We start from the raw sequence: 26,183 nt of genomic DNA on the forward strand, positions 1-26,183 counted from the left end.
ATGTGCATATTGGCTAGTACAGCAAAGATAAGTTTGAAACTCAGAACTCAAGATAGAAAAATAAAAAATAAAAAAAATTTTTTTTTAAGAAAAGTTAAATTTATTGTTAAACTCCTATTACACAATGTGTTATGACACATTGCTTACTAAGATAATACAGAAATAAAACAATAATGATTCTTTTATATTTGCATGGAGTGGCTGTGATTTTGTGTTAATGACAGAACAGGACAAGTGGTGGATCAGAAAATGTTCGTAAACGAAAAGAAAAAAAGAAGACCCACATTGTGAAAATTTTTAAATATCCAAGATTAATAAAACAAACAAACCAAAAATAAATAAATAAAATAATAATCATCCATTTCTATAATTGTTTTTTTTTTTTTCATTAATTAATTCATTAATTCATTCGTTTAACTAATTTTTTTTTTTTATTTATTTATTATTTTTTATTTTTTTCATATAAATCATTTGGCAAGCATTAGTGGTGCAACATATTTACAATGTTTCTTTTTTTCTTTGTTTTGGAAATTGTCAACAATTAAGTAATTTGTCCACTTTTAACGGTGCCAAATATACCTAGCAAAGGTTCTACCAGTTTCTACAATTTTCAGTGATGTTTAGAACCCTAATTCGCCTTGGATCAGTAAATGGTATAAATCCATTGTGTTTGATCCTATGTGCATTTGCCATTGTAGTGCCATGGAACATGATGTATGTTTTCCATCCAGAATATTTCTGAAGTCCAGTGGAATAACTATTGTCTTCCACTGTATTCACAGTAATCAAAGCAATTTTAGAGGTTTCAAAATATTTGATAATTAGTTACCGATATTATTTATTTATTTTTTTGAAAACAATATGCAAATTGCAGTCTTAAAATTCTGAAAAAGGAAACTTAGTATCAACAATTTAGATTAATTATCATATAAAAAAAAAAATTAAAAAAAATGTTAAATATGGATAATGTTTTAAGTCTTCAAGAGCTTACCTTCCCAAGAATGTTTAGGCACCAAATGGCCTCTAAATGAGGAACTCTTTATATTACTAATATTTCACGAGTGTTACATCATTGTTTCATCCCACTTCTACATTTCTTTATGTAACATTTTATATTTTCACACAGGGTAGGATGCGAAATATAAAATAGGTCAAGAAGGATGTGGTGGCTTAGTCTCTGTCAATAGCAGTCCTCTGAGTCATTTGTTTGCCCCTGGCTTCCTGTCTTAAACCAAACCCTTACCCATAATATTTCAATTCTGCATTGCCACACTCACACTTTCTTAGAAACGAAACTCAAAAAGTAGGATACTGCCAATCACACCACAAGCACATTCATGCAGGAAACAGCTCCAGCGCTTCACTCAAGTGGATCCTCAGATGTGGAGTGTGTTGTGTGCATCGGAAGGAAACGCAAAGCTGAACAGGCCTGTTTGGAATGTATGGCTTCATACTGCGATATTCATCTGGACTTGCATAACACTCTGCATGTCGGAAAGAGGCACAGACTGGTTGAAGTGAATGAAAAGTTGCCCTGATCATGACAAGCTGCTTGAGGTCTACTGCTGTACAGACCACACAGAGGTCATGTAATAATTCTTCTGAGACTCCACCCGCTCCTTCTTCTGAGACTAGTGATATCCAGTTCGTGAACGAATCGTTCTTTTGAACCGGTTCTTTTTAGTGAATGAGTTGAAGTAGTTCGCCAAATCGGACTGAATTTTTTGAAACAGTTCGCATCTCGAGTCAACACTGATCCACAAGTTACTCTATCTTAACCTGTCTTTCGGATGTGCCTGACACTCCGAATCGAAATGAGCCGATAAACGGGAGTAATGGGATCCTAGAACTGATGATGATATCTGCTTTTGCCAACTCTTCTTTGGAATGAACCGCTCCAACTAGTTCACAAATCGGACTGAACGCTCAGGTCACAACAGTTCTCGAGTCAAGAGTATAATGAGTTGCTTGCAATAGTACTTGAGTCAATAGTACAATGAGTTGCTTGTAACACTGTACACTGAACTGAGATTCGCCTCTTTCGGAGGTGTCTGACATACTGAGAACCGCTGCTGACATTGAGCGTATGTGTGATTAAGGGGCGAAATGTATGTTTCTGGGGGGGATCGTTTTGACAACGTTGTCGTCTGAACGTGAAATTTTTCAAAAATGCAAAGGAAAAACTTTTCCATTTTTAGTACATCGTTGTCGTGTAACTGCAGTGGATTCAATGTACAAGCAATGTTTATATGACAACGATGTACTAAAAACTGAAACGTTTTTCCTTTGCTTTTTTGAAAAGTTTCGCGTACAGACGACAACGTTGTCAAAATGATCCCCGTTCACACGGATCCGCGAAAAGGACTAAAAACGCTGTATTATGCATGCCAGGCCAGTAGTTGGCGATGTCACTTTGTAAAGAAACACTACGCGCCTGCACACATAAGCATTCTTCCACAGAGCGGTGAATACAAACAATGAAGATGGCGAAAGCATCGAGCAGTTTTGTCTGGACGGACGATGAGTTTGCATAATTACTACAATTACTTTGCTGGTGAAACGTTAATAAACTCAAAATCTTGAGCAGCACAAACACAGTCCTGTAGTGCCCCGTTGTAGTTTTCAAGTACTGGCGCGCATGCCTATAGACTGAACTCTCAAGATTATTCAATAAACTCTGCTCATTTTTACCATCACTTCCTCTCCTGCCTTCTGTATTCCCTCTGCTGACACTTGGGCTGATAGGAGAGTAAGTTAACATAACAAGCTGTTGATGTTGACTGGTTTTGGATATCAGACAGAACTCTGATATATGGATATCTTCTGACGGAGAGTGAGGTCTTGTGTACACTGGATCTAACATGCATTTTCACTGCCTCATGTTTTCATATTCTAAGCATATCATTGTATACTGTACATTGCATCACATCTGTATCTATAGGCTATATACATAAGCGGTGGGTGAATGAATTGTAGGGTAAAGGTACATCAAATAAAATTAAGTAAATAAATAAATAACATTTAAAATACAAATATATTTTTCCCATCTGAATCCAAACATTAATTTCAAGATTTTCAAATTGCAGGTTTTGCCCACTAAACAATGTTCACACTCCATACAAAACACTTCAGATTAATAAATTGTTGATTATTGTTATTTGCACAGACACCAGTATTCATATTGATAATTATACATCTCAAATTGATGCCTATCAATCCATCATTCTTTATATAAACACGTAATACGCGTGTGCATGACGTCATCGTTTTCACAAATTCTCATTTTTGTATGTTTACATGGAGACGATAACGGCATCGTTTTCAAAAACTTGCACTTTGAAACCCGTTTTCAAAAGTTTGTGTTCTCAGGCCCCAAAACTCCATTGTCGTGTAAACGAACAGCCAAAACGCATAAAAAGTTTTCCGTTTCTAGTTGAAAACGTTGTCGTATAAAGGGCCCCTAAGTGACAAATTGATTAGAGACACCTGTGGAATCACACATCTAAACATGTACAGCGAACCTGCAGCACACTTTATTTTGTAGATATCAGTACAAGTACAATTAAAGTACTGTATTATTACTAAGTCAATTCAGTCTGATGGGATTGTTTTTTTCCCTCATCGGAGTATGATGCATAGCCTTTAGATGAAAAACAGTTATGTAGATATGCAATGTGTACACACTATAAAATAATTTTGTTTCAAAAGAAGACCTTACTTGTCTACTGACCTGCTTGAAACTTTCTCCATAGCTTGAAAATAAATGGTCAGCCATTTATTTATTTGCTATTTTATTATTTTAGTTTTGCTATTGTAAGAATGACAATATGAAAGAGTTAGCTGAGGTGACTAAAACATAGAACAGTTACAAATGTGAGTTTGGTCCACTACATTTTAAATCATCCTGCTAAGTCCCAACATGATTATTTTTCTTTGGGGGTGGGGTATGTGAAAGTAAACAAACTAAATTAACTAATACAGCAAGCACCTAACTAAATTAACTGATAAACAAATACATTACACATTCTTTTTTTCTTTTTTTTTTTTTTTTTTTTGCAGAATTTTTCCCCTTTTTCTCCCAATTTGGAATGCCCAATTCCCAATGTGCTTTTAAGTCCTTGTAGTCACGTAGTGTTTCGCCTCAATCTGGGTAGCAGAGGACGAATCCCAGTTGCCTCTGCGTCTGAGACCGTCAACCTGCGCATCTTATCTCGTGGCTTGTTGAGTGCGTTGCCATGGAGACATAGCACGTGTGGAGGCTTCATGCCATCCACCGCAGCATCCACGCTCAACTCACCACGTGCCCCACCGAGAATTAACCACATTATAGTGACCACGAGGAGGTTACTCCATGTGACTCTACCCTCCCTAGCGACCGGGCCAGTTTGGTTGCATAGGAGACTGGCTGGAGTCACTCAGCACGCCCTGGGATTCAAGCTAGCGATCTAGCGAACTCCAGGGTGGTAGCCAGCATCTTTTTGCCACTGAGCTACCCAGGCCCCCCCTTCAATACACATTCTTAAAACAACACTGAAAACTCAATATTATTTCTGGCTAGTTGCCATCATGATCTGAGCATGGCAAGCAAGGCCTACATAAACTTGTTTCATCCCACTTCAACATTTTTAATGTCACCTTTCATATTATCACACATGGTAGGATAGGAAATATAAAATAGGTCAAGAAAGATGTGGTGGCTTAGTCTCTGTCAGTAGCAGTCCTCTGAGTCATTTGTTTGCCTCTGTCTCCCTGTCTAAAACCACACCCTTATTGCCACAATCACACTTTCATAGAAACAAAACTCACAGAGTCGGATACTGCCAGTCACACCACAAGCACAATCATGGAGGAAACAGCTCCAGCTCTTCACTCAAGTGGATCCTCAGATGTGGAGTGTGTTGTGTGCATCGGAAGGAAACGCAAAGCTGAACAGGCCTGTTTGGAATGTATGGCTTCATACTGCGATATTCATCTGGACTTGCATAACACTCTGCATGTTGGAAAGAGGCACAGACTGGTTGAGGCAAATGAAAAGTTGCAGGAGAAAATCTGCCCTGATCACGACAAGCTGTTGGAGGTCTACTGCCGTACAGACCAGCAGTGCATCTGTTACCTGTGCATTACCGATAAGCACAGCGGTCATGATGTCATCAAAATGGAGAAGGAAGTGACTGATAAACAGGTCAGAAATGTGATTTAAAATGTAGACATTAGATGGAAAAATGACACTAAATATGTCAGAGTTGTGCCTTAGTCGGTTAGCGCACACGCTCCAAAATACTTCCTATGTGGGCAGTAAAAGCTTGAGTCCTGCTCATATCCCTCCCATGCTTTCTTGTCTTCTCTATACTATTACTGACAATTTAAGTGGTAGAAAGTCTAAAACCATTAGAAATTGTACTGAATTTAATTCTTTTATAGGTGAAGTGTGCAATTTTTTGATGTTTTCAATGTACTTTCTCCTATCCCACTTTAATATGCAGGTCAAATATAAGTAAGCCGTTCGTAGGTCGATTCTCCTGAAAAGTAACAATGTGGCTTTATAGAGCTTTTAAAACAATGCTGTATTTGTTTGAGCATTCAGACTAGCCTGACATGGCACCTTTGACTATGCTGAGAGTTTAGGGTGTGGCCATCTATTTGGTCGACTAATGGCAAATGGGGGGAGTGTTCAGGAAAGTTGTTTGAAAGCGGTGGCCGAGTTCTGAGCGGTGGCATTCTACTATATTAATTTTACTATTTCTGCCATAGACAGATAGGGCAGTAGTAGTAAGAATATTATGGGTAGTATGCCATCCTGAACTCAGCAAGTGGTTTTTGTGCAATTCCATTTTTTGTGCTTCACCTTTAAATCCTCGTTCTTTTTAAGATTCAGTTGGGCGAGATGCAGAGGAGGACCACTGACATAATTGAAGCAAAGGAGAAAGACATGCAAGAGATTAGACAAGCTGTTGAGGCTTTTAAGGTCAGAGTACTTCTGGCTTTGCTTTGAACCAGTAACTATCTTAATTTTTTACGATACCATATTGATTATGTAGTTCATTTTAGGACATCCATTCTGCTCTTTCTTCTTTTCGCAATTTATTAGACTTCAGCGCAAAAGGCACTGGAGAACAATGAAAGGAACTTCACTGAGCTGATCCAGTCTATAAAGGACAATCAAAGCAAAGTGACAGAGCTGATTCAAGGTCAGGCAGAAGCTGCAGTGAGGCAAGCGGATGGATTCATAGAGACACTAAATCAGGGAATCAATAATCTGAGGAACATCAATGCAAAACTACAAAACCTGGAGCTGCTCTCTCATACAAACAATGATGTCCAATTTCTTGAGGTATAGTGATTAGAACAGTGAAAGAGATTTGTGTGCCCATCTCAGAAACAATAAGATGGTTGGTTTCACTTATAACATTTTCAGGTAAAAGTGACACCATGCCCAGGCCCAGTTAGAATGTATGGCCACAGAACTCTACGGATTAACCCTTCACAGAATTGACCTTTTGCTAAGCTCAGCCCCCCTTGGCTACTGTTGCTAGCCCTAAAAAGCTTTGCAGAACTTCCCACAGGAATGAATGGGAGATTGCCGTGATCGGCGCTGTTTTTGGCAAAATATTCTCAAATCTACACATATATAGACAAGTTGCTGCTTCTGTTTGTATCCATTCTGCAGAATTTAGATTTTCTTCCCAAAATCAGCAAAGAAAATGTGGAAAAAGTCTGCAGACTTGTGATTGTCTTGTCTCCGGTGTTGTCAGTGGCTCTTACATTAACAATTCAAACTGCAATTAAAGTGTATTGTATTCTCTACAGAGCGCTATGCCTATGCCCTCTCTGAATGAGTACAAGAAACCTTTCGTCCTCCTTGTGCATCCATATTGTTCATTCGAGCATGCAACTGAGGCAGTCTCTGAACTAAAAAAAAAGCTAAACATAATCAGCCAGTGGAGTTTATTAACAATCTCTGGAAGAGGTGAGTAGAAGTTACTTGTGAAAATGCTTCTGCATTACTACTGCTTATGCTTTCTATTTCTATTTTGCCTAAATTATCATATTATCTGCATTTGAATTTATTGATCAACATTAATTTCTTAGTGCAGTAAGTCCCTGTTTTGCTTCAGTGACTACATGCACTTAAAGGAATATTCCAGGTTCAATACAGCTTAAGCTCAGTTGAGAGTATTTGTTGCATAATATCTTAATTCTAATTTGCTCCTCCTTTCCTTAAAAAAAAAAAGAAAAAAAAGAAAAAAAAAAGAAAAGCATATGGGGGGCCAAGTTTTGAACGTTAAAATACTCACTACTTCAAAAGTCACCCTAAAATCACTGTAATAATAATTTAAATAACTTTACAGCTCAAATTATAGATTCGTTTTAACAGAAGAATTAGTGTAAGTCCTTTTATACAATTATAAGCTTCATATTTCTGCCTTTAAACCCTCCAAAAATTGGCCCCATTCACTTCCATTGTAAGTGTCTCATGGTAAACTCGGTTTTTGCTTCTTCTTCTTCTTTTTTTTTTTTTAAAGAAAAGGAAGGACGAGTCGAAATTAATTTTTGTGGTAATCAATATTATGCCACAAATACTGCTGACTGAGCTTAACTTGTATTGAACCCGGATTATTCTTTTAAGTTTGTGCAAAGCCTGATGATCCACGTTATTACCCAGCATGATTTGATAATGTTCCGAAGAGCATCTTGTGTGCTTCAGTGAAAGCAACAAACTCTGACTTTTGTACAAAAGAGTTAACAAGGTCAAACATTTATTTTTTATTATTAGTGGCCTAGAAATAGTGCAGAATCTTAAATATTTCTTATTTATTTTATGTCATAACATTTATTTGGTTTAAATAATAATAATTAAAAAAAATTGTAACTTTGTTGAAATTTATTTCTAAAAGTATGTATAACTTTCTAATTATTTCCAAGTTTAAATTAGTTTTTAATTCCCAGATTTTCCAAGTGGTCTCAGACTTTTGGACCCCACAGTGTATCATGGTTATATTAGTGCATGTTAACAAATCTGGCTCACCTCATCTATTTATCTTCACAGTGAAAAACACTGGAATTGTGACATCACCACCACCACAGACACGAGAGGAGTTTTTACAGTGTAAGTTTTCTTAATAATAATGAGCTGAGCTCGTATAAAAACGTTCTTGTTTTCCAGTTGTCCTTATTGTATATGCCTGCCAGTGAAAAAGTTAAAAGAATCACAAGAAACAAGACACCCTGACCCCCAAACATTGTTTGTACTAATGTTGAACCCCTGTATCTGTCCATCTATTCAATACAGATGCATCTAAGCTCACTTTTAATACCAACACAGCACATGAAAGCCTCTGCTTGTCAAAAGGGGACAGTCAGGTGACTGCCACACACCTGCTTCAGGACTATCCTGATCACTCTAAGAGGTTTGACTGCAGGGCACAGATTCTGTGCAATGAGGCACTCAGAGGGTCCCCTCAGTATTGGGAGGTGGAGTTTGGCGGTGGGTGCTGGGTCTGCATTGCTGTGTCCTACCAACGAATCTGTAGGAAAGGAAAGCGGGGTCCTCTCTTTGGGAGGAACCCATACTCATGGGGACTACGCTGTAAATGGGCCTCATTTGAGTTCTGGCATAACAACAAGCAGACAGAAGTTAAGTATCAGACTCATTGCTCCACGATAGGAGTGTATTTGGACCACAGTGCTGGAATTCTGGCATTTTACAATGCTTCGGACATGAGTCTTATTTATAAGACCCAAATGCTGTTCACTGAGCCAGTTTATCCTGGGTTTGGTCTGGCAGGGAGTGGTTCCTATGTGAGACTTTGTAATCAAGCAGAAAAAGTGTCTGATACATCTTCTCCTGCATTTAACTTTGACAGTTCTGACAGTTCTTCGTAAGATGTAAAGTTTGCACATGATTATGTCATGACATATTTGGAAGAATATTGAGAAGAAAAATCCATCTCTGATAAATTTATTGTGATTTCAAATCAATACCATTTATATTTTTTAAGACTTGTGACAGAGAAAGAATGCCGTTTTCACATGGGCACACTTGGTGGCAGCACTAGATAAGTTTTAAATGCAATTCTTTTATGTGTCTGTAGTTAAGGACAATTTGATACATGTCAAGCTCTATATCTGTTCTGAGTAAAAAGAAAATAGGAGGCACATATATTATACATTTGGTTAGTTGGATTTATTTTTTCATTTTTTTAGATTTTAGATAAAAAATAATTATGAATGTTTAAGGGACAGAGTACTGTATATTTTAGCTGCTGTGTCTGTTTACCATTCTTTTCAGTTTACCATTTCAATAAAATGTTTGATTTCAGTAGATTATTTTAAATGGCCCTGTGGTGACTAATTGGTTTTTAAAAGGACAAATATTCCATGTAGTCTCAATTAATATGAGCAGCATAAAAGCTGCATGCATAATAAAGAATTAGAAAAATTATGTTGAAAATAGTTCTAGATGGAGTATAACATGTCACACTGCAGGAAAAGTCAACTTCCTAAAGGAATTTCATGTCAATCAACCATTTACATTTTATTACGTTTTTTTCTTTTTCTTTTTTTTTCTTTTTTTTTCAATATACTGTGAATTATTTTATGATTAGTGAATAATTATCTCTGATTTTATAAACTGTTGGAACCTGCATTTAACATTAGTTCTTAAAGGGTTCGTTCACCCAAAAATGAAAATTATCTCATCATTTACTCACCCTCATGCCATCCCAGATGTGAATGACTTTCTTTTTTCTGTTGAACACAATCGAAGATTTTTAGAAGTATTTCTCAGCTCTTTAGGCCCATACAATGCAAGTGAATGGGTGCCAAAATTTTGAAGCTCCAAAATCCACACAAGGCCAAAATAAAAGTACTCCAGAAGACTCTGGTGGTTAATTCCATATATTCTGAAGCGATTTGATAGGTGTGGGTGAAAACATATCAATATTTTTTTTACTATAAATTCTCCTCCCTGCTCAGTCAATTTCCACTTACTTTTACTTTCTCATTCTCCTTCTGTTCTTGGTGATTCACATCCTTCTTGAATATTGTTCCCTAATGGGCAAGGAGGAGAATTTATGACAAAAAATTACTTAAATATTGATCTGTTTCTTATCCACACCTATCATGTTATGTCTGAATACATGGATGTAACCACTGGAGTCATGTGGATTACTTTTATGCTCCTTTTATATGGATTTTGGCACCCATTCACTTCATTATTTCATGCATTATGAGGATCTACAGAGCTGAAATATTCTTCTAAATATCTTAATTTTTGTTCTGCAGAAGAATGTCATACACATCTGGGATGGCATGAGGGTGAGTAAATGATGAGAGAATGTTCATTTTAGGGTGAACTATTCCTTTAAGTAAAGACAGAATCTCTGTTTTAAGCTTTAGCTGATTTCTAAAATGTTTCTAAAATAATTTCAGTACTCTCACCTTGTCTAATCCTTCAACAATATTGCATACTTCCTCTATCCTATTCCTGTTACCCGCTGTCAGTCTATATTGTGCTCTTTCTTTATGCTTAACTCCTTCCTTCCTGTCATGGTGCCTTCAGGGTGCATCTCTTTCATCGGAATGACATGTTTGAGCAACACAAGCAAAAAAGGTCCCAACAATTAGACCTACACTGTCTCTTTCACTCTCTTAAAACACATTAATGCAGATACTCAGACACACACACACACACACCCACACCCACACACACACACACACACACACACACACATACAGACACACACACACACTTTCATTGTGAAGATGTTTGGGCCCCTGAGGGCCAGTAGAGAGAACGACACCAAAGCCATTCGTCTCCTGCCCTTCCCCCTGCCATCCTTCTACAAACAGAGGCAGCCTACGGGTAAGTGTAGGGTAGAGCAAGAGAGAAACATGGCAAATGTGTGTGCAGAGAGAAGGATAGGCACTAACAGAGAATATCAGGCAGAGTGAGTTGTACCACTTGCCTCTGTCCTCTGGGAACCCATTTACAGTTCTGTCCAATCACAGACATCATTTGCTTCCTGTATCATCATTTTATGAGTGACGGGGATTTTAAAATACCCTATAATGAACGTTTTCACTCGCCATCAAGGACACTGAGACAAGTCTCTAGAAATACCAGTTTCAAACACTGAGTCACCATATAAACTAAAAACGGTGCAGTCACAATCTACCAACACCTCAGCAATTTTCCTGAAGGCAGACGCTGAGGTCTATCATTCTTACTGCTAACAAGGTGCTTGACTTTTTTGAACCTGTTAGTGTAATTGCTTAATAAGTCAAAAATTAACCCAAAGCCATAACTGAACCAAGCTAATTCAATCATCATTGACACTGACCTCTTTTAATTCTTGTTAGTGCTTACAAAAACTGTTTTGGTACCATAGTAGGATACTGAATGATTAACATAATAATGTACCATAATATTTAGGGAGAATTTAGATAAAGTGGAACACTTTATGATAAATTTGTCATTAGTGTTGTTTTTAAAATCAGCTACATCAGTGTGATTCTAGTTTAGGATGAATTTAAAGGAATAGTTCACCCAAAAATGGAAATTCGTCATCATTTACTCAGCCTCATGTTGTTGTAAACCCATATGATTTTCTTCCTCCAGGAAAAAAATTGAAGAATGTGAACGCTTCTTTTTTCTTTTTTTTTTTTTTTCATGCAATGAAAGTAAATGATGACTTTTTGGACCTTCAAAGTTCTGACCACCATTTACTTGTATTGTGAGGACCTACAGTGCTGAAATATTCTTCTAAAAATGTAAAAGTGAATTTTTGTAAGGAAGGAAGAGTATAACCATAATTATTGATGACTGTCCTACTTTATCGGTTGTCCTTTACCTGTATTCACCTACATGGTTCCGTCCGTCCGTCCGTCCGTCTGTCTATCTATCTATCTATCTATCTATTACATGAATTTCTTTATATTATTTATGTGTTATTCATTAAGATCAAAAGACTTGACTGATGTTATAGCAATTGCCTTTGCCTTGCCTTTTCATTATTATTTAATTGCTTTACATAGATATGTGCACACTTATGTGTGAACTCCTCTCGCATTCCCTCCTCCTCCTCCCCTCGTTGGCTCTTTTCGGTATGAAATGTTTATAGGCATTGGTTGAGGAACAGAGAAAGAGAGAGTGCACTATAGCTGTTCCTTCTTGATAAGGAAAGAAGAGGAGAGAGAGGGGCGCTGGACGTCATGGCATCGAAAGACACCGTCGCGACTGGTTTTCTCCCCGTGAGCCGGGAAATGACAGGTGATTAAAACCCAATATCTTGTGTGTGTGTGTGTGGTGTGTGTGTGTGTGTGTGTTTTCCATTCGTATCAGCCATTCGACACGCGCGCTGGGGATTTGTTATGGGCTCTCGCGCCCGCTGCTTTATGTTTAGTGGTTTGAAATGAACACAAGGGTTGAATGTTTGAAAGGTGGCAAATTTGTGAAGAAGTAGCTAATGATATATCATGCACAATGAATGGGATTAGCCTAATGGTAGAATCATTCATTGCATGTTTGCTTATAGCCATGTCAATCCCGATAACCGACATTTCGTGTGCATCTTCAAAGGACCAAATATGTGCAAATCAATCCGTTAATTTCCTGTGTGCGTGTATGTATGAGTTTGCGTTTTTCTGCAGTGTTTGCGCGAGTGTGTGTGCTGTAGTAGGTAGTTGTGTATGTAGGTGTGTGTGTGTGTGTGTGTGAGAGAGAGAGAGAGAGAGAGAGAGAGTGTCTTCCCTTTGATGTTTCTTCAGTTATGAGCTACTTTCAGTTCTTTGCACATTTGTGTATCGCTGCTGCTGACGCAAGTTCGCAGTGGCTGATATACTTGATGTCTCTTTTCAGGGCTTATTGAGCACAGATCAACATTCACACACACTACACACACTCATCATAGAGGCCATCATCTTTGCACGGTGATGCATCCTCACACTTACTGACACATACCATGGAACATTGAGCACACAGTAGCAGTTTGACATTTGGAGAGCACTCACTGTTAATTACCCTCACACATTATTATCTTCCTTTTGTAATTAATCCCTATTACTTACCCAGTATTAACTGTCCTGCATCATGTCTCTCCACTCAATCTCTCTCTCTTCCCCTGATCTCTATGTGGATCTTTTTCTGTTTCTCCCTCTATCAATTTCAATTTAGTGGCATGACAATGACTGTACATGGACGTTGACATGACAAGTCACCCTGACTACAGTGTCCTGCAGTGTGCATGCTGTACTTAATTTAAAACCATTTTAAACATTTTCATAATTCTTGCTTAATTGTCATACATGCAGTTTTTTATGACCTGATATTAATTGAAATACAACATAGAAAATGTGTGCTTTAAAAAATTCTTTATCACACAGTAGGACTATTTGACTTTATGTGGAACACAAAAGGATCATTTTAAATATATGTCCTGGTCTGTCTTTTCAATATAATGGCAGTTCATAGAGACTCACTTTAAATCTTAATAAAAGGAAACTAAAGTATCATAAAAGTAGGCCATGTGATTTGTGCGTCATATGCAAAAGGTTTTGGTGAGAAACAACCCAAAATGTAAGTCAGATGTGCAACGGATGTTAAGATTTTCACGACTTAAATTTTACATTTCTGGTTGACCTATCGTATCTCTTCAGAAGACTTGGAATATGGCGAGTCCCATGGACTACTTTTATGATACTTTTGGGTCCTTTTTAAGCTTTACAGTGAGTCATTATCAACAGCCATTATACTGAAAAAACAGACCGATATATTAATGAAAATTATTTATTTTGTGTTCCGCTTAACATAGAAAGTCATAGTTTAGAACGACATAAGGGTGAGTAAATTATGACAGAATTTTCATTTTTGGGTGAATTGTTCCTTTAAAGGTAACGTTGACCACACAGCACATAAAATATACACTTTCCTTTTCACATACAGCATATAGGGTGAATTCAGATAAATCATATCAATGCAATGTCAAAAAGTGGTGCAATCTATCTGAATTCACCCTATATACATTTTATCCTAACTAAAAAAAGAATAGAAAAACTAAAATAACATTGCAGATGGAATAAACAAGTAATATTAACCAATTAAACAAAACAATAGTGTGAAATAAAATAAGACATACTGTAGAATAAAACAACAGTGCTAAGTAAAACTAGAAATAAGCAACCAGCAAATGCAACAAAATTTAATAAATTATGAAGACCACAAAACAAGACTAGATGTGCCAGTAATAGTATTGAACAAAAGTTTAATGATGGGAGCACAGGGGCAAGCCAGATCACTCTTTTCCCTTCAAATTGTGGTGGGTGGAGACATTCTGTGCAGCTAGAACACAGCAGTCTTGGCATTACCCTAATAAGATGGGACATTTTTCATTGTTTGGCAACGTCTCAAATGTGTGCTAGGTCTCTCTCTCTCTCTCACTCTCTCTCTCCCCCCCCACCCCATCTCTCTCTGTCAGCACTTCTTTCATCTGATCTCCATCTCACTCCTGCTCCACTTCTCTCCTCCCTTTTCTTTCTTGTTCTTTTCCCATATTTACATATCCCTACCCCATTTACCCATTTATTTATCCCTCTGTGACTTGCTGTAATGGAAACATGTGCTCTAGTTTGGCCCTTTGCTGTTTTTAGTGTCAGTCGGAAAGCCCTGGATTCCAGGATTGGGTCTTACACAGCTTAAACTTGATTGCAACTGCATTAACTGTTGCCCACTCTGATCCTCTCTCTCTGTCTCTCTCTCTCTCTTCTCCCTCTGTCTGTCTTTTCCTTCTCTGGTACTTTCTTGGTAAAAGTGTAAAGTGCATATTCCAGGAATTAGATCAGAGGTGTCATAAAAGTGTGGAGCCACACAAAAAGTATTATGCTTCTGTTTTAGTTTCTTCATTTGCTTTGAAGGACATCTTGAGTTGCTTTTTATTTCTGTGCAGCTTTGCTCTTTGGAAATACTGTACACACACAGACCTCCTACACAAGTGAACAAGGTGTAAAAATAAAACATATGGGTGTAATGCAGTCATTTTTTAATCCTGTGTGCTTTGAAAATATTCTTATGTGTCTGTGAGAGTGCTTCTCTGGCCGTTAATGCATTGTCTTTCTGTTTTGCAGAGAGCATCAGGCGTATTATCGACAAAACATCAATAAAGCTTGTGAGAGCTATCAAAGTAGAGAGCAAGAGTGGCAAATCAGAAGATCGGATTCTGGTAAGGCGTTGTGTTGAACTTCACTACCTCATGTACAGTATGTCCTTAAAGGGAGAGTTCACCCAAAAATGGAAGTACTGTCATAATTTACTCACCCTCATATCATTCCAAATCCCAGTGACTTTCTTTCTTATGTGGAACAGAAAAGGAGTTATCTAGCAGAATTTTCAAGCTGCTCTTTTCCATACAATGAAAGTAAATGGTGACCATAGTTGTGAAGCAAGATTTTCAGTGAATAACAACTTAAATTTTGTTTGTTCCTCACTCAAAGCTTTCATATGGCTTCTGAAAACTTAGAACATAGTTCATGAGTCATATGGACTACATTTATGGTGCTTGCTTGTCCTTTTTGGAGCTTTACAGCCCCTGGTCCCCATTCACTTTCATTATTTGGAAAAGAGCAGCTTGGACAATCTGATAAATATCTCCTTTTGTCTTCCACACACAAGAAAGAAAACCATACAGGTTTGGAATAAAATGATGGTGAGTAAATTACAATTGACCATTTTCACTTTTTTTGTGAACTATTGCCTTAAAAAAACGCCTTTATTTTGTGTCTCTATTATGCAGCAATAACAAAACAAAGAGCCTAAAACTTTAACCTTTCCTCCTCTTAAATGGTTTGCTCGTTGTTTACTGCCTGCTGGTCTAGTTTTTTTTGCCAATACCATTTGGAGAATGGGCAATAGAATCAATGATAAAAGCAGTGTAAGTGTGACGGTGCGCATACACACACACACACACACGCACACACGCACACGCACCCACACACAAACAGAAATCGTTGGAGACCAGTCCCCTGCTGAGCTGTGAGTATTACTGTGGCCATTGAGTCTCAGTGTCGGTGGGGCTGACCGTGTGAGATGTGCGAGATGGAGGACGGTTGGAGCAAAGGTGGCATACGAATGCTGGTGTGTGAGTGTGAGTCACTCTTTGGCCATTGAAAGCAACTGGAGACTTGAAATGACAGGGTCTAGACTCTAGAGCCACAAAAGCTCAATTAATCATCCAGATCTGTTTCACACATACACATTCACATACATACACACACCAGTAACAGAGAGTGAGGGTTGTGACAGAGGTGAGGTATCAGACTCATTTCCTGCTGAGTGGCAATGGATTAATACTGACACAGAGGAATACAAATCCAAATTAATGGTACGTTTACACGACAGCGATGTACTAAAACTGAAACGTTTTTCCTTTGCGTTTTTGAAAAGTTTCGCGTAAAGACGACAACATTGTCAAAACGATCCCCGTTCACACGGATCCGCGAAAAGGACTAAAAACGCTGTATTATGCAGGCCAGGCCAGTAGTTAGCGATGTCACTTGGTAAAGAAACACTACGCGCCTGCACACATAAGCATTCTTCCACAGAGCGGTGAATACAAACAATGAAGATGGCGAAAGCATCGAGCAATTTTGTCTGGACGGATGATGAGGTTGCTTTATTACTACAATTACTTTGCTGGAGAAGCGTCAATAAACTCAAAATCTTGAGCAGCTCAAACACAGTCCTGTAGTTCGGCATTGTAGTTTTGAATGTCTCGCGCATTGTTTTGAAGTACTCGCACGCATGCCTACAGACTGAACTCTCAAGATTATTCAATAAACTCTGCTCATTTTTACCATCACTTCGTCTCCTGCCTTCTTCTGTATTCCCCCTGCTGACTCTTGGGCTGGTAGGAGAGTAAGTTAACATAACAAGCTGTTGATGTTGACTGGTTTTGGATATCAGACAGAACTCTGATATATGGATATCTTCTGACGGAGAGTGAGGTCTTGTGTACACTGGATCTAACATGCATTTTCACTGCCTCATGTTTTCATATTCTAAGCATATCATTGTATACTGTATATTGCATCACATCTGTATCTATAGGCTATATACATAAGCGGTGGGTGAATGAATTGCAAGGTAAAGGTACATCAAATAAAATTAAGTAAATAAATAAATAACATTTAAAATACAAATACATTTTTCCCATCTGAATCCATACATTAATTTCAAGATTTTCAGATTGCAGGTTCTGCCTACTGTACAATGTTCACACTCCATACAATACACTCCAAATGAATAAATTGTTGATTATTGTTATTTGCACAGACACCAGTATTCATATTGATAATTATACATCTCAAATTGATGCCTATTAATCCATCTTTCTTTATATAACACATAATACGCGTGCGCATGACGTCATCGTTTTCACAAATTCTCATTTTTGTATGTTTACACGGAGATGATAACGGCATCGTTTTCAAAAACTTGCACTTTGAAACCTGTTTTCAAAAGTTGCCGTATTCAGGCCCCAAAACTCCGTTGTCGTGTAAACGAACAGCCAAAACGCATAAAAAGTTTTCCATTTTTAGTTGAAAATGTTGTCAGTAAATGGCCCCTAAGATGGTTCCCTTCTATTTAAAGGGATAGTTCACCAAAATATTTAAAATCTGTCATCATTTACTCACACACATATGACCTATATGACTGTCTTCTGAAATGAATTGTAATTTTGAAACATATGCATAAAATCATGACCACTCACATGAGATGAGGACTCTAACTGATGAGTCATATCAGTAACCTTATAAAAGCTGTTTTATTCTGCATGGGGCAGGGGCACCCTCACGGGGGCTGCCATTTTAGAATCACATGACCAGCTGAATACTACTCGCTTAATCTCAGTAACCATCTTGTTATTGGACACTTCCACTCTTGGATTAAATTAATCATGGCTGATTGTGAACAGTGAATTTCTACAATGGCATCTGTAACTGAAAATTATTGATTTTGAATGATGATGCATCCACGCCAATAGGTGTCACTGTAAGTCCAAGATTACACAAGCAAAAAGTTACTGAGCGCACCTTTAAAGTATCATAAAAGTGGTCCATATGACTTGTGTGTTATATTCCAAGTCTTCTAAAGCAGCATAATAACAAAATTGTGAGGAACAGATTGAAGTTGAAGTAATTATTTACCGAAAATCTTGACATCCGCCAAAGCTGCTCTGGGCGAGTTCATGAAAGTTAATGAGAGAAGTAGCAATATCTGATTCGTGAATGAATTTGTGTTGGATCTTTTCAATGAATCGGTTCAGTTAGATCCAGTTCACAAAACCAGTCTGAATGATTTGTTCACAAATTGGACTGTTCTAGTTCTCAAGTTCAACTCATTGACTCAGTGATCTGGTCACAGTGGTCAACAGCCCACTGAAGGGGAAGATTATCACATTTCGGTCTGTTCAGCATATAAAGCTATCGTAGGTCTTCATAAGACTTGAAATATAGCACTAATAGTATGGATCACTTTTATGATACTTTTATGGTACTTTTTTGTCATTTAAAGCTTAACAGCCCCAGTCCTCATTCCTTTTCATTATAAGGACAAGAGTGACCAGTACAGTCTTCAAAATATCACTTTTTGTGTCGCACAGAAGAAAGTCCTAAGGGTTTTGAATAACATGAGAGTGAGCAAATTATGACAACTTTTTCATTTTTGAGTGAACTGTTCCTTTATTCTCACCCCTCTGCCCTCTCTTTCTGTCTGTCTCACTAGCCCCCTCCCACCTTTGTGTCTCTCTTCCTCTTTCTGACTCTGTCCATTTATATTAGTGTCTTCTTCACCCCTCCCCCTCTCCACTCTCTCTCTTGTCTCTCTTTTAGACAATTCTCTCTCTCTCTCTCATTTTTCTCCATCATTGTTCTTTTTTTATTTATTTTTTATATTTCACGCTTTGAACAGTCCTGCATTTTTGTTCTGTCAGATTGATGTCAAGAGTGTATTTTCAGTAGTTTAATGTGCTTATGATTGTGGATGTTTAGACATGGTTTGCTAAGACCTAAACACATTTAAATGTAGATTCAACACAATAATGAGAGCTTGCGGGCATGCAAAAACACACTTATACCAACATACGCCACACCTCAATGCTTTCTGTCTCTGTAGGGATCACTTGTTGTCTGTCACTCTTTTCTTCTTTACCCCAAGCGTCTTTATGTGTGTGCATGTGTGTGTGCTAGTATTTCTGCTGTACCAGCCTACTAACACTCCCGGCACATCCATCCAAACAGACAGGGTTATTATACAGTAGTTTTGTTTTTTTATAATAGTTTTTTATTTCTGTATTTTTTTGAAATTGTTCTTAAAATTAAATGTAGTCTTGTTAGTTTTCAATCTATTAGTTTTAGTTTTTTTCAGTGTTTTCTAGCTTCAGTTTAGTTTTAGTCTTTCAGTATATATCGTTTTTTATTTTAGTTTTAATGTCTCGGGGGGTCAAGTTAATGCATTAACTGATACTATCTTTTAAATATCTTTAACAATGTTAAATTTCTAATGTCTGTCTAGTGCTATCACTACTGTGTCTGGAAGCATTTTCATGCTTAAGAAGGTGGGCTGAAGGCAGGTTACAAATTTTATAATATGCTGTGTATCAAAAAATTATAATTCATTTTCGTCATTTCAATTTTATTTTAGTTAGTTAGTTTTGGAGTCATGGAAATGTATTTTAGTGCAGTTTTTCCAATTATTTATTTAGATTTTTAATTCAGTAAACAAAAAAGTTTTCATTTAGTTTTTGTTTTAAGCCACGGTCACACTACACTTCACACTCCATTCATTTTCTTTAAAATGCAATTGAACGCAGGAGACTGGAAACACAAGCTCATGTAAAGAAATTGGGCTGCGGACGGAAGTTCAAGTTTGGTGAACTGTGACTTGTGAATTTGGATGATGAGAAGACGTGTGATCAAATAGAAGATTGCAATGTCACACACTGATCTCTTGGCTTAATACAAAGAATACAGATTCAAAGCTGTGTGTTTTTAATGTGGCAAGAAAGTGGGTAGATGGTATATTTTAACATTTTGAGTATAATATTATTTGTATTTGTGATTTATTATTTATTAAAAACAGAAGTCCTTGAGCGTGACATTATATCCTGTCTGAAATAATTTGGCATGCTCAAAGCCTACAGTAGTGTGACCGCGGCTTTAGTTTTCGCTAATGATAGTAACTCTGACAGACACATACACAGACATTGCTTGCCATGTTTAAAGTACAGTTGGTCCTGCACAATAATGAGAGCTTGCAGAAACAAACACACTTTGGATACAAACAAATATACATAGATTTTCAATGAATTTTGTTTTTGTAGAGATCTTCACTCGAGATCTGCCAATCTATGTTTTGTTACCCCCAAGGGTAGGTGTGTGCTGGTATGCCAACTGTACCAGCCTAGTAACAAACCCTCATCTGCTCATCCATCAAACAAACACATACACTCTCAAACATCACTGGCTCCGTACAGATGTATAGATGCTCAGCAAGACATCAGCACAATGTCCCAAGGCATGCTAAAAAATATCGCTCAGAACACACTTTCTCTCGTACACATTCACTTAGAGATCACACAGCCTTGTGTACACACACACATTTCATCCACATCACTGCCCCCACAGCAGAGAGTGATGGTGTGATGCTGGAAGAGGGGAGAGGATAAAAGCTGGGCTTGGTGTACAAGAACACACCAGGGAGAGGCTCACAGGAGGGGGCACTGAGAGAGAGATGGTGGTGAGGGGAGCAGAAGTCGGTTGTTTTGAAGCCCCAAATGTCGCCTTTTCTTCCCCTTCAGTTATTTACCTCGGTCTGTCGCATCAGTTTTCCCTCTCCAGTGGAATAATAGGCCAATTACAGGCCGTGAACACCACAGTGACTGACGTGAGGACTTTATGAGACCGAGGCAGTTCGCACCACCACGCTGAGCGAGCTTACACCGTCTACTTAGCCCATCAGAATGTAGAAGTGACCTTAAGCCTAGTGCACACCAAAGTTATTATAGTTAACTGAAACTGAAACTAAAACCGAAACAGAATTCCAAAAAATAATTTCGAAAATCTAAATAAAAACAAACATTTTCCATAAAACTAAAACCAAACTGAAACTATCATTCATTGCTTCAAAACTAACTAAAACGAAATTATCATAAAATATTTTCCGTTTTCGTTTTTAATATTTTGACTTGTGCATGTCACCAAATATTTTTCTTTTTCTATTAACATCTCCATCTGTTGCATCGCAAACATCTACTGGCCATGAGTTTCATGTGCGTGTGCCCACATTCAGTTATGTGCTCAATGTTTAAAGATAAATGGATTAGTTTGTTTAATCACATCATCCATTGCTGTTAAAAAAAAATAAAGGGATACATATTTCCACATTTGTAAGTCCTTCTTGGTTGTTTTTACCATGTTGTATGTCAGCCTAGCTATACAGTATGTAGAACTATGTGGAATCTGGACTGTATAGGGAGTAGTTTAATTTAAAGAACATTACACAAAGTTGTCCCCTGCCAAGTCATTTACTTATCTGTGTTTACTGAAATAGAAATAAAAACTAAAATATATTGATAGACTAAAATAAAAACTGAAACTAAACTAAATAATTTGAAATTGAAAATAAAATTAAAATCAAAACTAAATTAAAACCCCCAAACTATAATAACTGTTCGTTTTTAGCTCTGATTTTGATGTCTGCAACAAATTTAGGAAATTAATTTCATAGTAAGCTGATGAATTGAATTTGCCATGAATCTTAAAGCGGCAATAGACTTCTAAAGAAATCGAAAAAAGAACAGGTATGACGTCAATTCTCAAAATCTGGACAAAAAGAGTTTGTTGTGGTGGTTCAAAACACCTGCCCGTGCAAACTTTTAGGAAAACGTAGTGGCTGTTAAACACCTTTTTACTGCCATTGGTCCACATAATCAGTGAGTGTTGCTCCACCGACTTTGACGCCAACATCTTTTTCCAGTGGATTTCTTTTGATTGACATTTTCCAAGACCATGTCATGTGATTTGTGTTTTAGATTAAGTCTACAAAAGTCAATAAAATACAATAACAGATGGCAATGGTGCATATTATGGCCACATATAGCGTGTTAGATTTAGTATAAGTGTCATGGTGGATGCAGAGTACAATCGTCACAGAGTGGTTAAAACAGCTTCTTTTGTTAATCTCATGTGTATTCTATTTATAGAATGTAATACTAGTTAATGTTTTACATGTAATCTGTTGACAGGACAGCGTGCATCTCATATCCACATACTCCTCTAAATGCCGGCCCCAGCGGCATGGAGGGTGTCTGAATATTCTTAAAAAGCTGTTTCAAACTACTTTCTAGCTCTGAGCGAAGAATGAAGAAGAAGTTTGCTGTGAGTGTATCTGAACCTTTAGCCTCTCATGATGTTCTGATAGAGTCTGAAATTTTGGGTCCCAATTCTGCAGTTTGACTGCTCTTACGATGGCCGTCTAATGAAGAACCAAGAAGAGTACAGAAATTAACGATGCGTGACAGAGAAAGGGAAAAAAATGTCGATGCTAGATTGTCTAGGTATATGATACGCGACATAAATATCTTGTTAATTAGCGTTCCCTTCACATATGATCTATTAACATTACATCAAATTTGCTTTGAGGAATAAGCAGTTCACAAATTCTCTTTTTTACCCAGCCATGACACACTTCAGACACTCTGACTTTTTTGTTTTCCTGGCAAAACATTGCCAACATTACTGCGTGGGCTTGCTTGGGTTTGTGCTGTTTGAGAAACTGCAGTAACAACAAAATCCACACTAAAATCAAGTAACTGTAGTTACAACCTTTGTATGGCAGTACTGTCATCATGAAAAAATTATAAACACTGGCTTTATTTCTATTATTTTATTCATGAAGTGGCCCTTTACACTGATTATGAACGAGCTGCAAAAAAATAATGTAAAACCCATACAATTAAATAAACGCTTCTCTATGAAAACAGTTAAGTTTCAACATTTTTCAGTTTTTTCTTTAGAACCTTTTATCATAGAGATCTCTTTAAAGCACAAGAAAATAAATAAAATAAAATAAAATAAATATTTTTCTCTATCAAAACACTCAGTACTATCAAATTAAATACTTCAACTGATTATATTAAAATAAAAATAAAAGATCTGTTCCTTTAAGTTCAGTTACAGTGATTTGATTTTGATATTTTGTAAAAGATTCTGTATTGCCATCGAACATACAGCATAATCTTTATTAATATGCTGATCATTTTGCACCAGATCCTTAAATATAAAAACTGACAAGGATTATGGGTGTATGGCTTGGGGAAGTAAGCTCAAAAAATATTTATGGATTATGGATGTATCACACAGGGAAATGAGCTCTGAAAGAATCTTAGAGTTGCACAACTGCAGCATTATGATAGTATAGGAAGGATAAAGTGGGAAATGTGAGACGAGGTGCTTAAGGGGAAGTCAGTGGTGCCAGGATAACATACAAAGATTTGTGGGGGGGGGGGGATTCACTGCAGTCTGTGGGTGTATATGATGCAACAGTGAAGACGGATCCACATCTAAAGGGTGAGGGAAAGAGAGAAAGAAAGTTATGACATAAAGGTTACGACAGTAGATATGGTGTTATAAATGTCCCTTTAAGTCTGTGTTTATCTGTGGAGTAAGACCTTTCACTGAAGGGTGTTGCTGCCTAGTGGTTAAAGATCTTGACTGGTTTAAACCTTACATTTGTGATCTCCTTGCACCCTTGAGTAAGACATCATTGCCCAGCAAGTGCTAGGTAATAACGTTTATCTATGGAACACAATGTGGTCCTCCAGGGAGTGTTTGGCAGCTGAGAAAAGCCAAATCCCCTATTGAACTGCTTTCAAATCTCAGGACATGTTTTGCTTTACATTAATGCAGACATTTTTATAATAAAAAGTGTCATTGTTTAAATCGAATAATTCCAAAGATAGGTACCTGACATACCAATTGAAATCTGCGACTCTGCATTGTGCATTTTCAATTGTGCAAAACGCAAGAGCTAAAATTGGTCATTAGATCCGTCTTTGATCCCAAGGGGGTTCACCAATTATTCTTTGACCTTAAACTTATTTTTTCTGAACAAAAAAGTAATAATAATAATAAAAAAAATATTAGGTTAACTTCAACTAAGGATAAAGTTATTGAGGTAAAGCTCAATTTACAGTTTCACTGTCCTTTCCACATTAAAATGTATAATTAAAATTAGTCAAATTAAAATGTAATGTTCAAGTATATGATTCTTTTCACCAACAGTGATCATAGCAAAGTATGGAAATACATGAATGTGGTATTATACACATGTTATTAATGAAATAGCTTAAAGGAATATTCCAGGTTCAATAAACTTCAGTCATGACAACTCTCTGAAAGGTTTAGCATGTTAATGTGGGTATGACAAATTGATAGGATATTGATCTTGGCAGACTAGATCTGCTGTGCTGCTGCTGCTGCAGAGCAAGTACAGAGACTTGCTACCGCTAGAACATACACAACATACACAAGATATGCTGCATCAAGCATGTTTGACATGCTGCTGCACAATTAGACATAAATACAATCCTCCATGTAGAAAATCTAGACAAGTGGAGCTTGGGAGGTGAAGGGTTTCAGAGAAAACTCTCGCAGCGCGCTGAAGTGAAACTGGCTTAACTTCCAAACTGAGCAAATTCAAATGTTTGGCAAAGAGAGAGTATGCAAGTGACTAACAGATAACAAGTTCAAGAACCTATCAGCTTACACTATTCAGAGTTTCATGCCTGAACAGCATTTCTGGCATAATGTTGATTATACCCCAACAAATTATTTTGACTTGTCCCCCTTTTTTCCTTAAAAAAGCAAAAATCAAGGTTGCAGTGAGGCACTCACAATGGAAGTGAATGGGGCTAATTATTTGATGGTTTAAAGGAAGACATGTGATGTTTATCATTTCATATAAGCATTTACATTAATTATTCTGTTAAAACTTGTATATTATGTGAGCTTTTAAGTTGTTTAAATTGTTGTTTGTTCTGTAGTTTTAAAGTTCTGTGGTTTACGTTACATCTTTATGGCAACAAAGTTGTAACATTGGATGTAACTTTACACAGAAAAGGTTAAGTGATTTCACCACACTAAAATCATGTTAACAGACATTGCCTACGTCTTGTGGTATACTTTTGAAACAGTGAATATTTTAATGTTTACAGATTGGCCCAATCACTTCCGTTGTAAGTGCCTCACTGTAACCAAGATTTTTGCATTATTTTAAAGAAAAGGAGGGGCAAGTCGAAATTATTTTTTTTGGTAATCAATATTATGCCAAAAATGCTGTCGATTGAGCTGAACTTGTATTGAATTTGAAGTATTTCTTTAACTTGCAACACTCAATTTTATGTACAGTATGACTTTATTAACAGTTATTTTTCACTCTTTCTCTCACACACTGCTGTTATGGTATCAAAACACTTTTACTATAACGCATCATTTGAAAAACTAGATATTTTAATGCTTGTATAACAGACCCACCAACATTTACACACTTATTTCCATGTGGTTAGCATCCGCGGTAACCCACCTGATAGAGTGCTGGACTTTGGACTCGGAAGACCTGGAGCCCAGTTAAGCACGCAAGCTGACATGTGAGATGAAAGTGTCAGAAGCGACACGAAATGACGTGGTTGCTTCAGAAAATGTGCTTTTCATGTCGCATATGCTTTTAAAACTCTATCGGGTAGGTTTAGGCATTGGTTAAGGGTAAGGATGTCTGTTTTGTTAACCTCTCATGTGCTTTTAGAACACCATTGTGTTTGGTTATTGGTTTAGGCTGAAGTTTTAGGTAAGGGAAGTACGTCTTACTCATTAAAACCTCCATCTAATATTCACTTTTAAAACCTTGTCTGATTACAACATCATTTCACTTACCTTTGGCGCCCCCCACTGGACATTTCACTGGGAAACTGCAGCCAAACGTGTAATACAGCACACAATTTTGGTTTGCAAAAATTTGGCCATGGCAACATAATTGTCATGAGATCAGGCTGCCATCTTTCTATACACTGAAGGGTCCTTGGTGTGAAAAAGTTTGGTGACTCCAAAATATAAATATGTCATACTTGACTAATTAA

At 37.2% G+C, this 26,183-nt stretch overlaps 2 protein-coding genes across 4 annotated transcripts in view; both read left to right on the forward strand.

Moving 5' to 3' along the window:
* The first annotated feature begins 1,353 nt into the window (after positions 1 to 1,353).
* Positions 1,354 to 9,335, forward strand: LOC127441584 (tripartite motif-containing protein 16). 2 transcript variants are annotated; one of them, XM_051699165.1, is made up of 7 exons: positions 1,354 to 1,517; positions 5,024 to 5,182; positions 5,870 to 5,965; positions 6,089 to 6,331; positions 6,808 to 6,967; positions 8,048 to 8,107; positions 8,291 to 9,335. In XM_051699165.1, the coding sequence occupies exons 1-7, from the start codon at positions 1,443 to 1,445 to the stop codon at positions 8,881 to 8,883; spliced, it is 1,386 nt and encodes a 461-aa protein (XP_051555125.1). In that variant the 5' UTR covers positions 1,354 to 1,442; the 3' UTR covers positions 8,884 to 9,335. The 2 variants fall into 2 exon arrangements, with proteins under 2 accessions (XP_051555125.1, XP_051555124.1); XM_051699164.1 differs by lacking the exon at positions 1,354 to 1,517 and having other exon boundaries at positions 4,782 to 5,182.
* Positions 9,336 to 12,119: 2,784 nt separating this feature from the next.
* The window catches only part of LOC127441417 (capping protein, Arp2/3 and myosin-I linker protein 3-like), a 99,395-nt gene continuing 85,331 nt past the window's right edge, over positions 12,120 to 26,183 (forward strand). For both annotated transcript variants that reach the window (XM_051698815.1, XM_051698813.1), the window contains exons 1-2: positions 12,120 to 12,271; positions 15,121 to 15,215. In XM_051698815.1, coding sequence (XP_051554775.1) covers positions 12,214 to 12,271; positions 15,121 to 15,215 — 153 coding nt within the window. In that variant the 5' untranslated portion in view covers positions 12,120 to 12,213. The remainder of the gene's footprint in view (positions 12,272 to 15,120; positions 15,216 to 26,183) is intronic.

This window comes from Myxocyprinus asiaticus, chromosome 5, assembly GCF_019703515.2.
Source record: "Myxocyprinus asiaticus isolate MX2 ecotype Aquarium Trade chromosome 5, UBuf_Myxa_2, whole genome shotgun sequence".
In the NCBI taxonomy this organism is placed as follows: Eukaryota; Metazoa; Chordata; class Actinopteri; order Cypriniformes; family Catostomidae; genus Myxocyprinus; species Myxocyprinus asiaticus.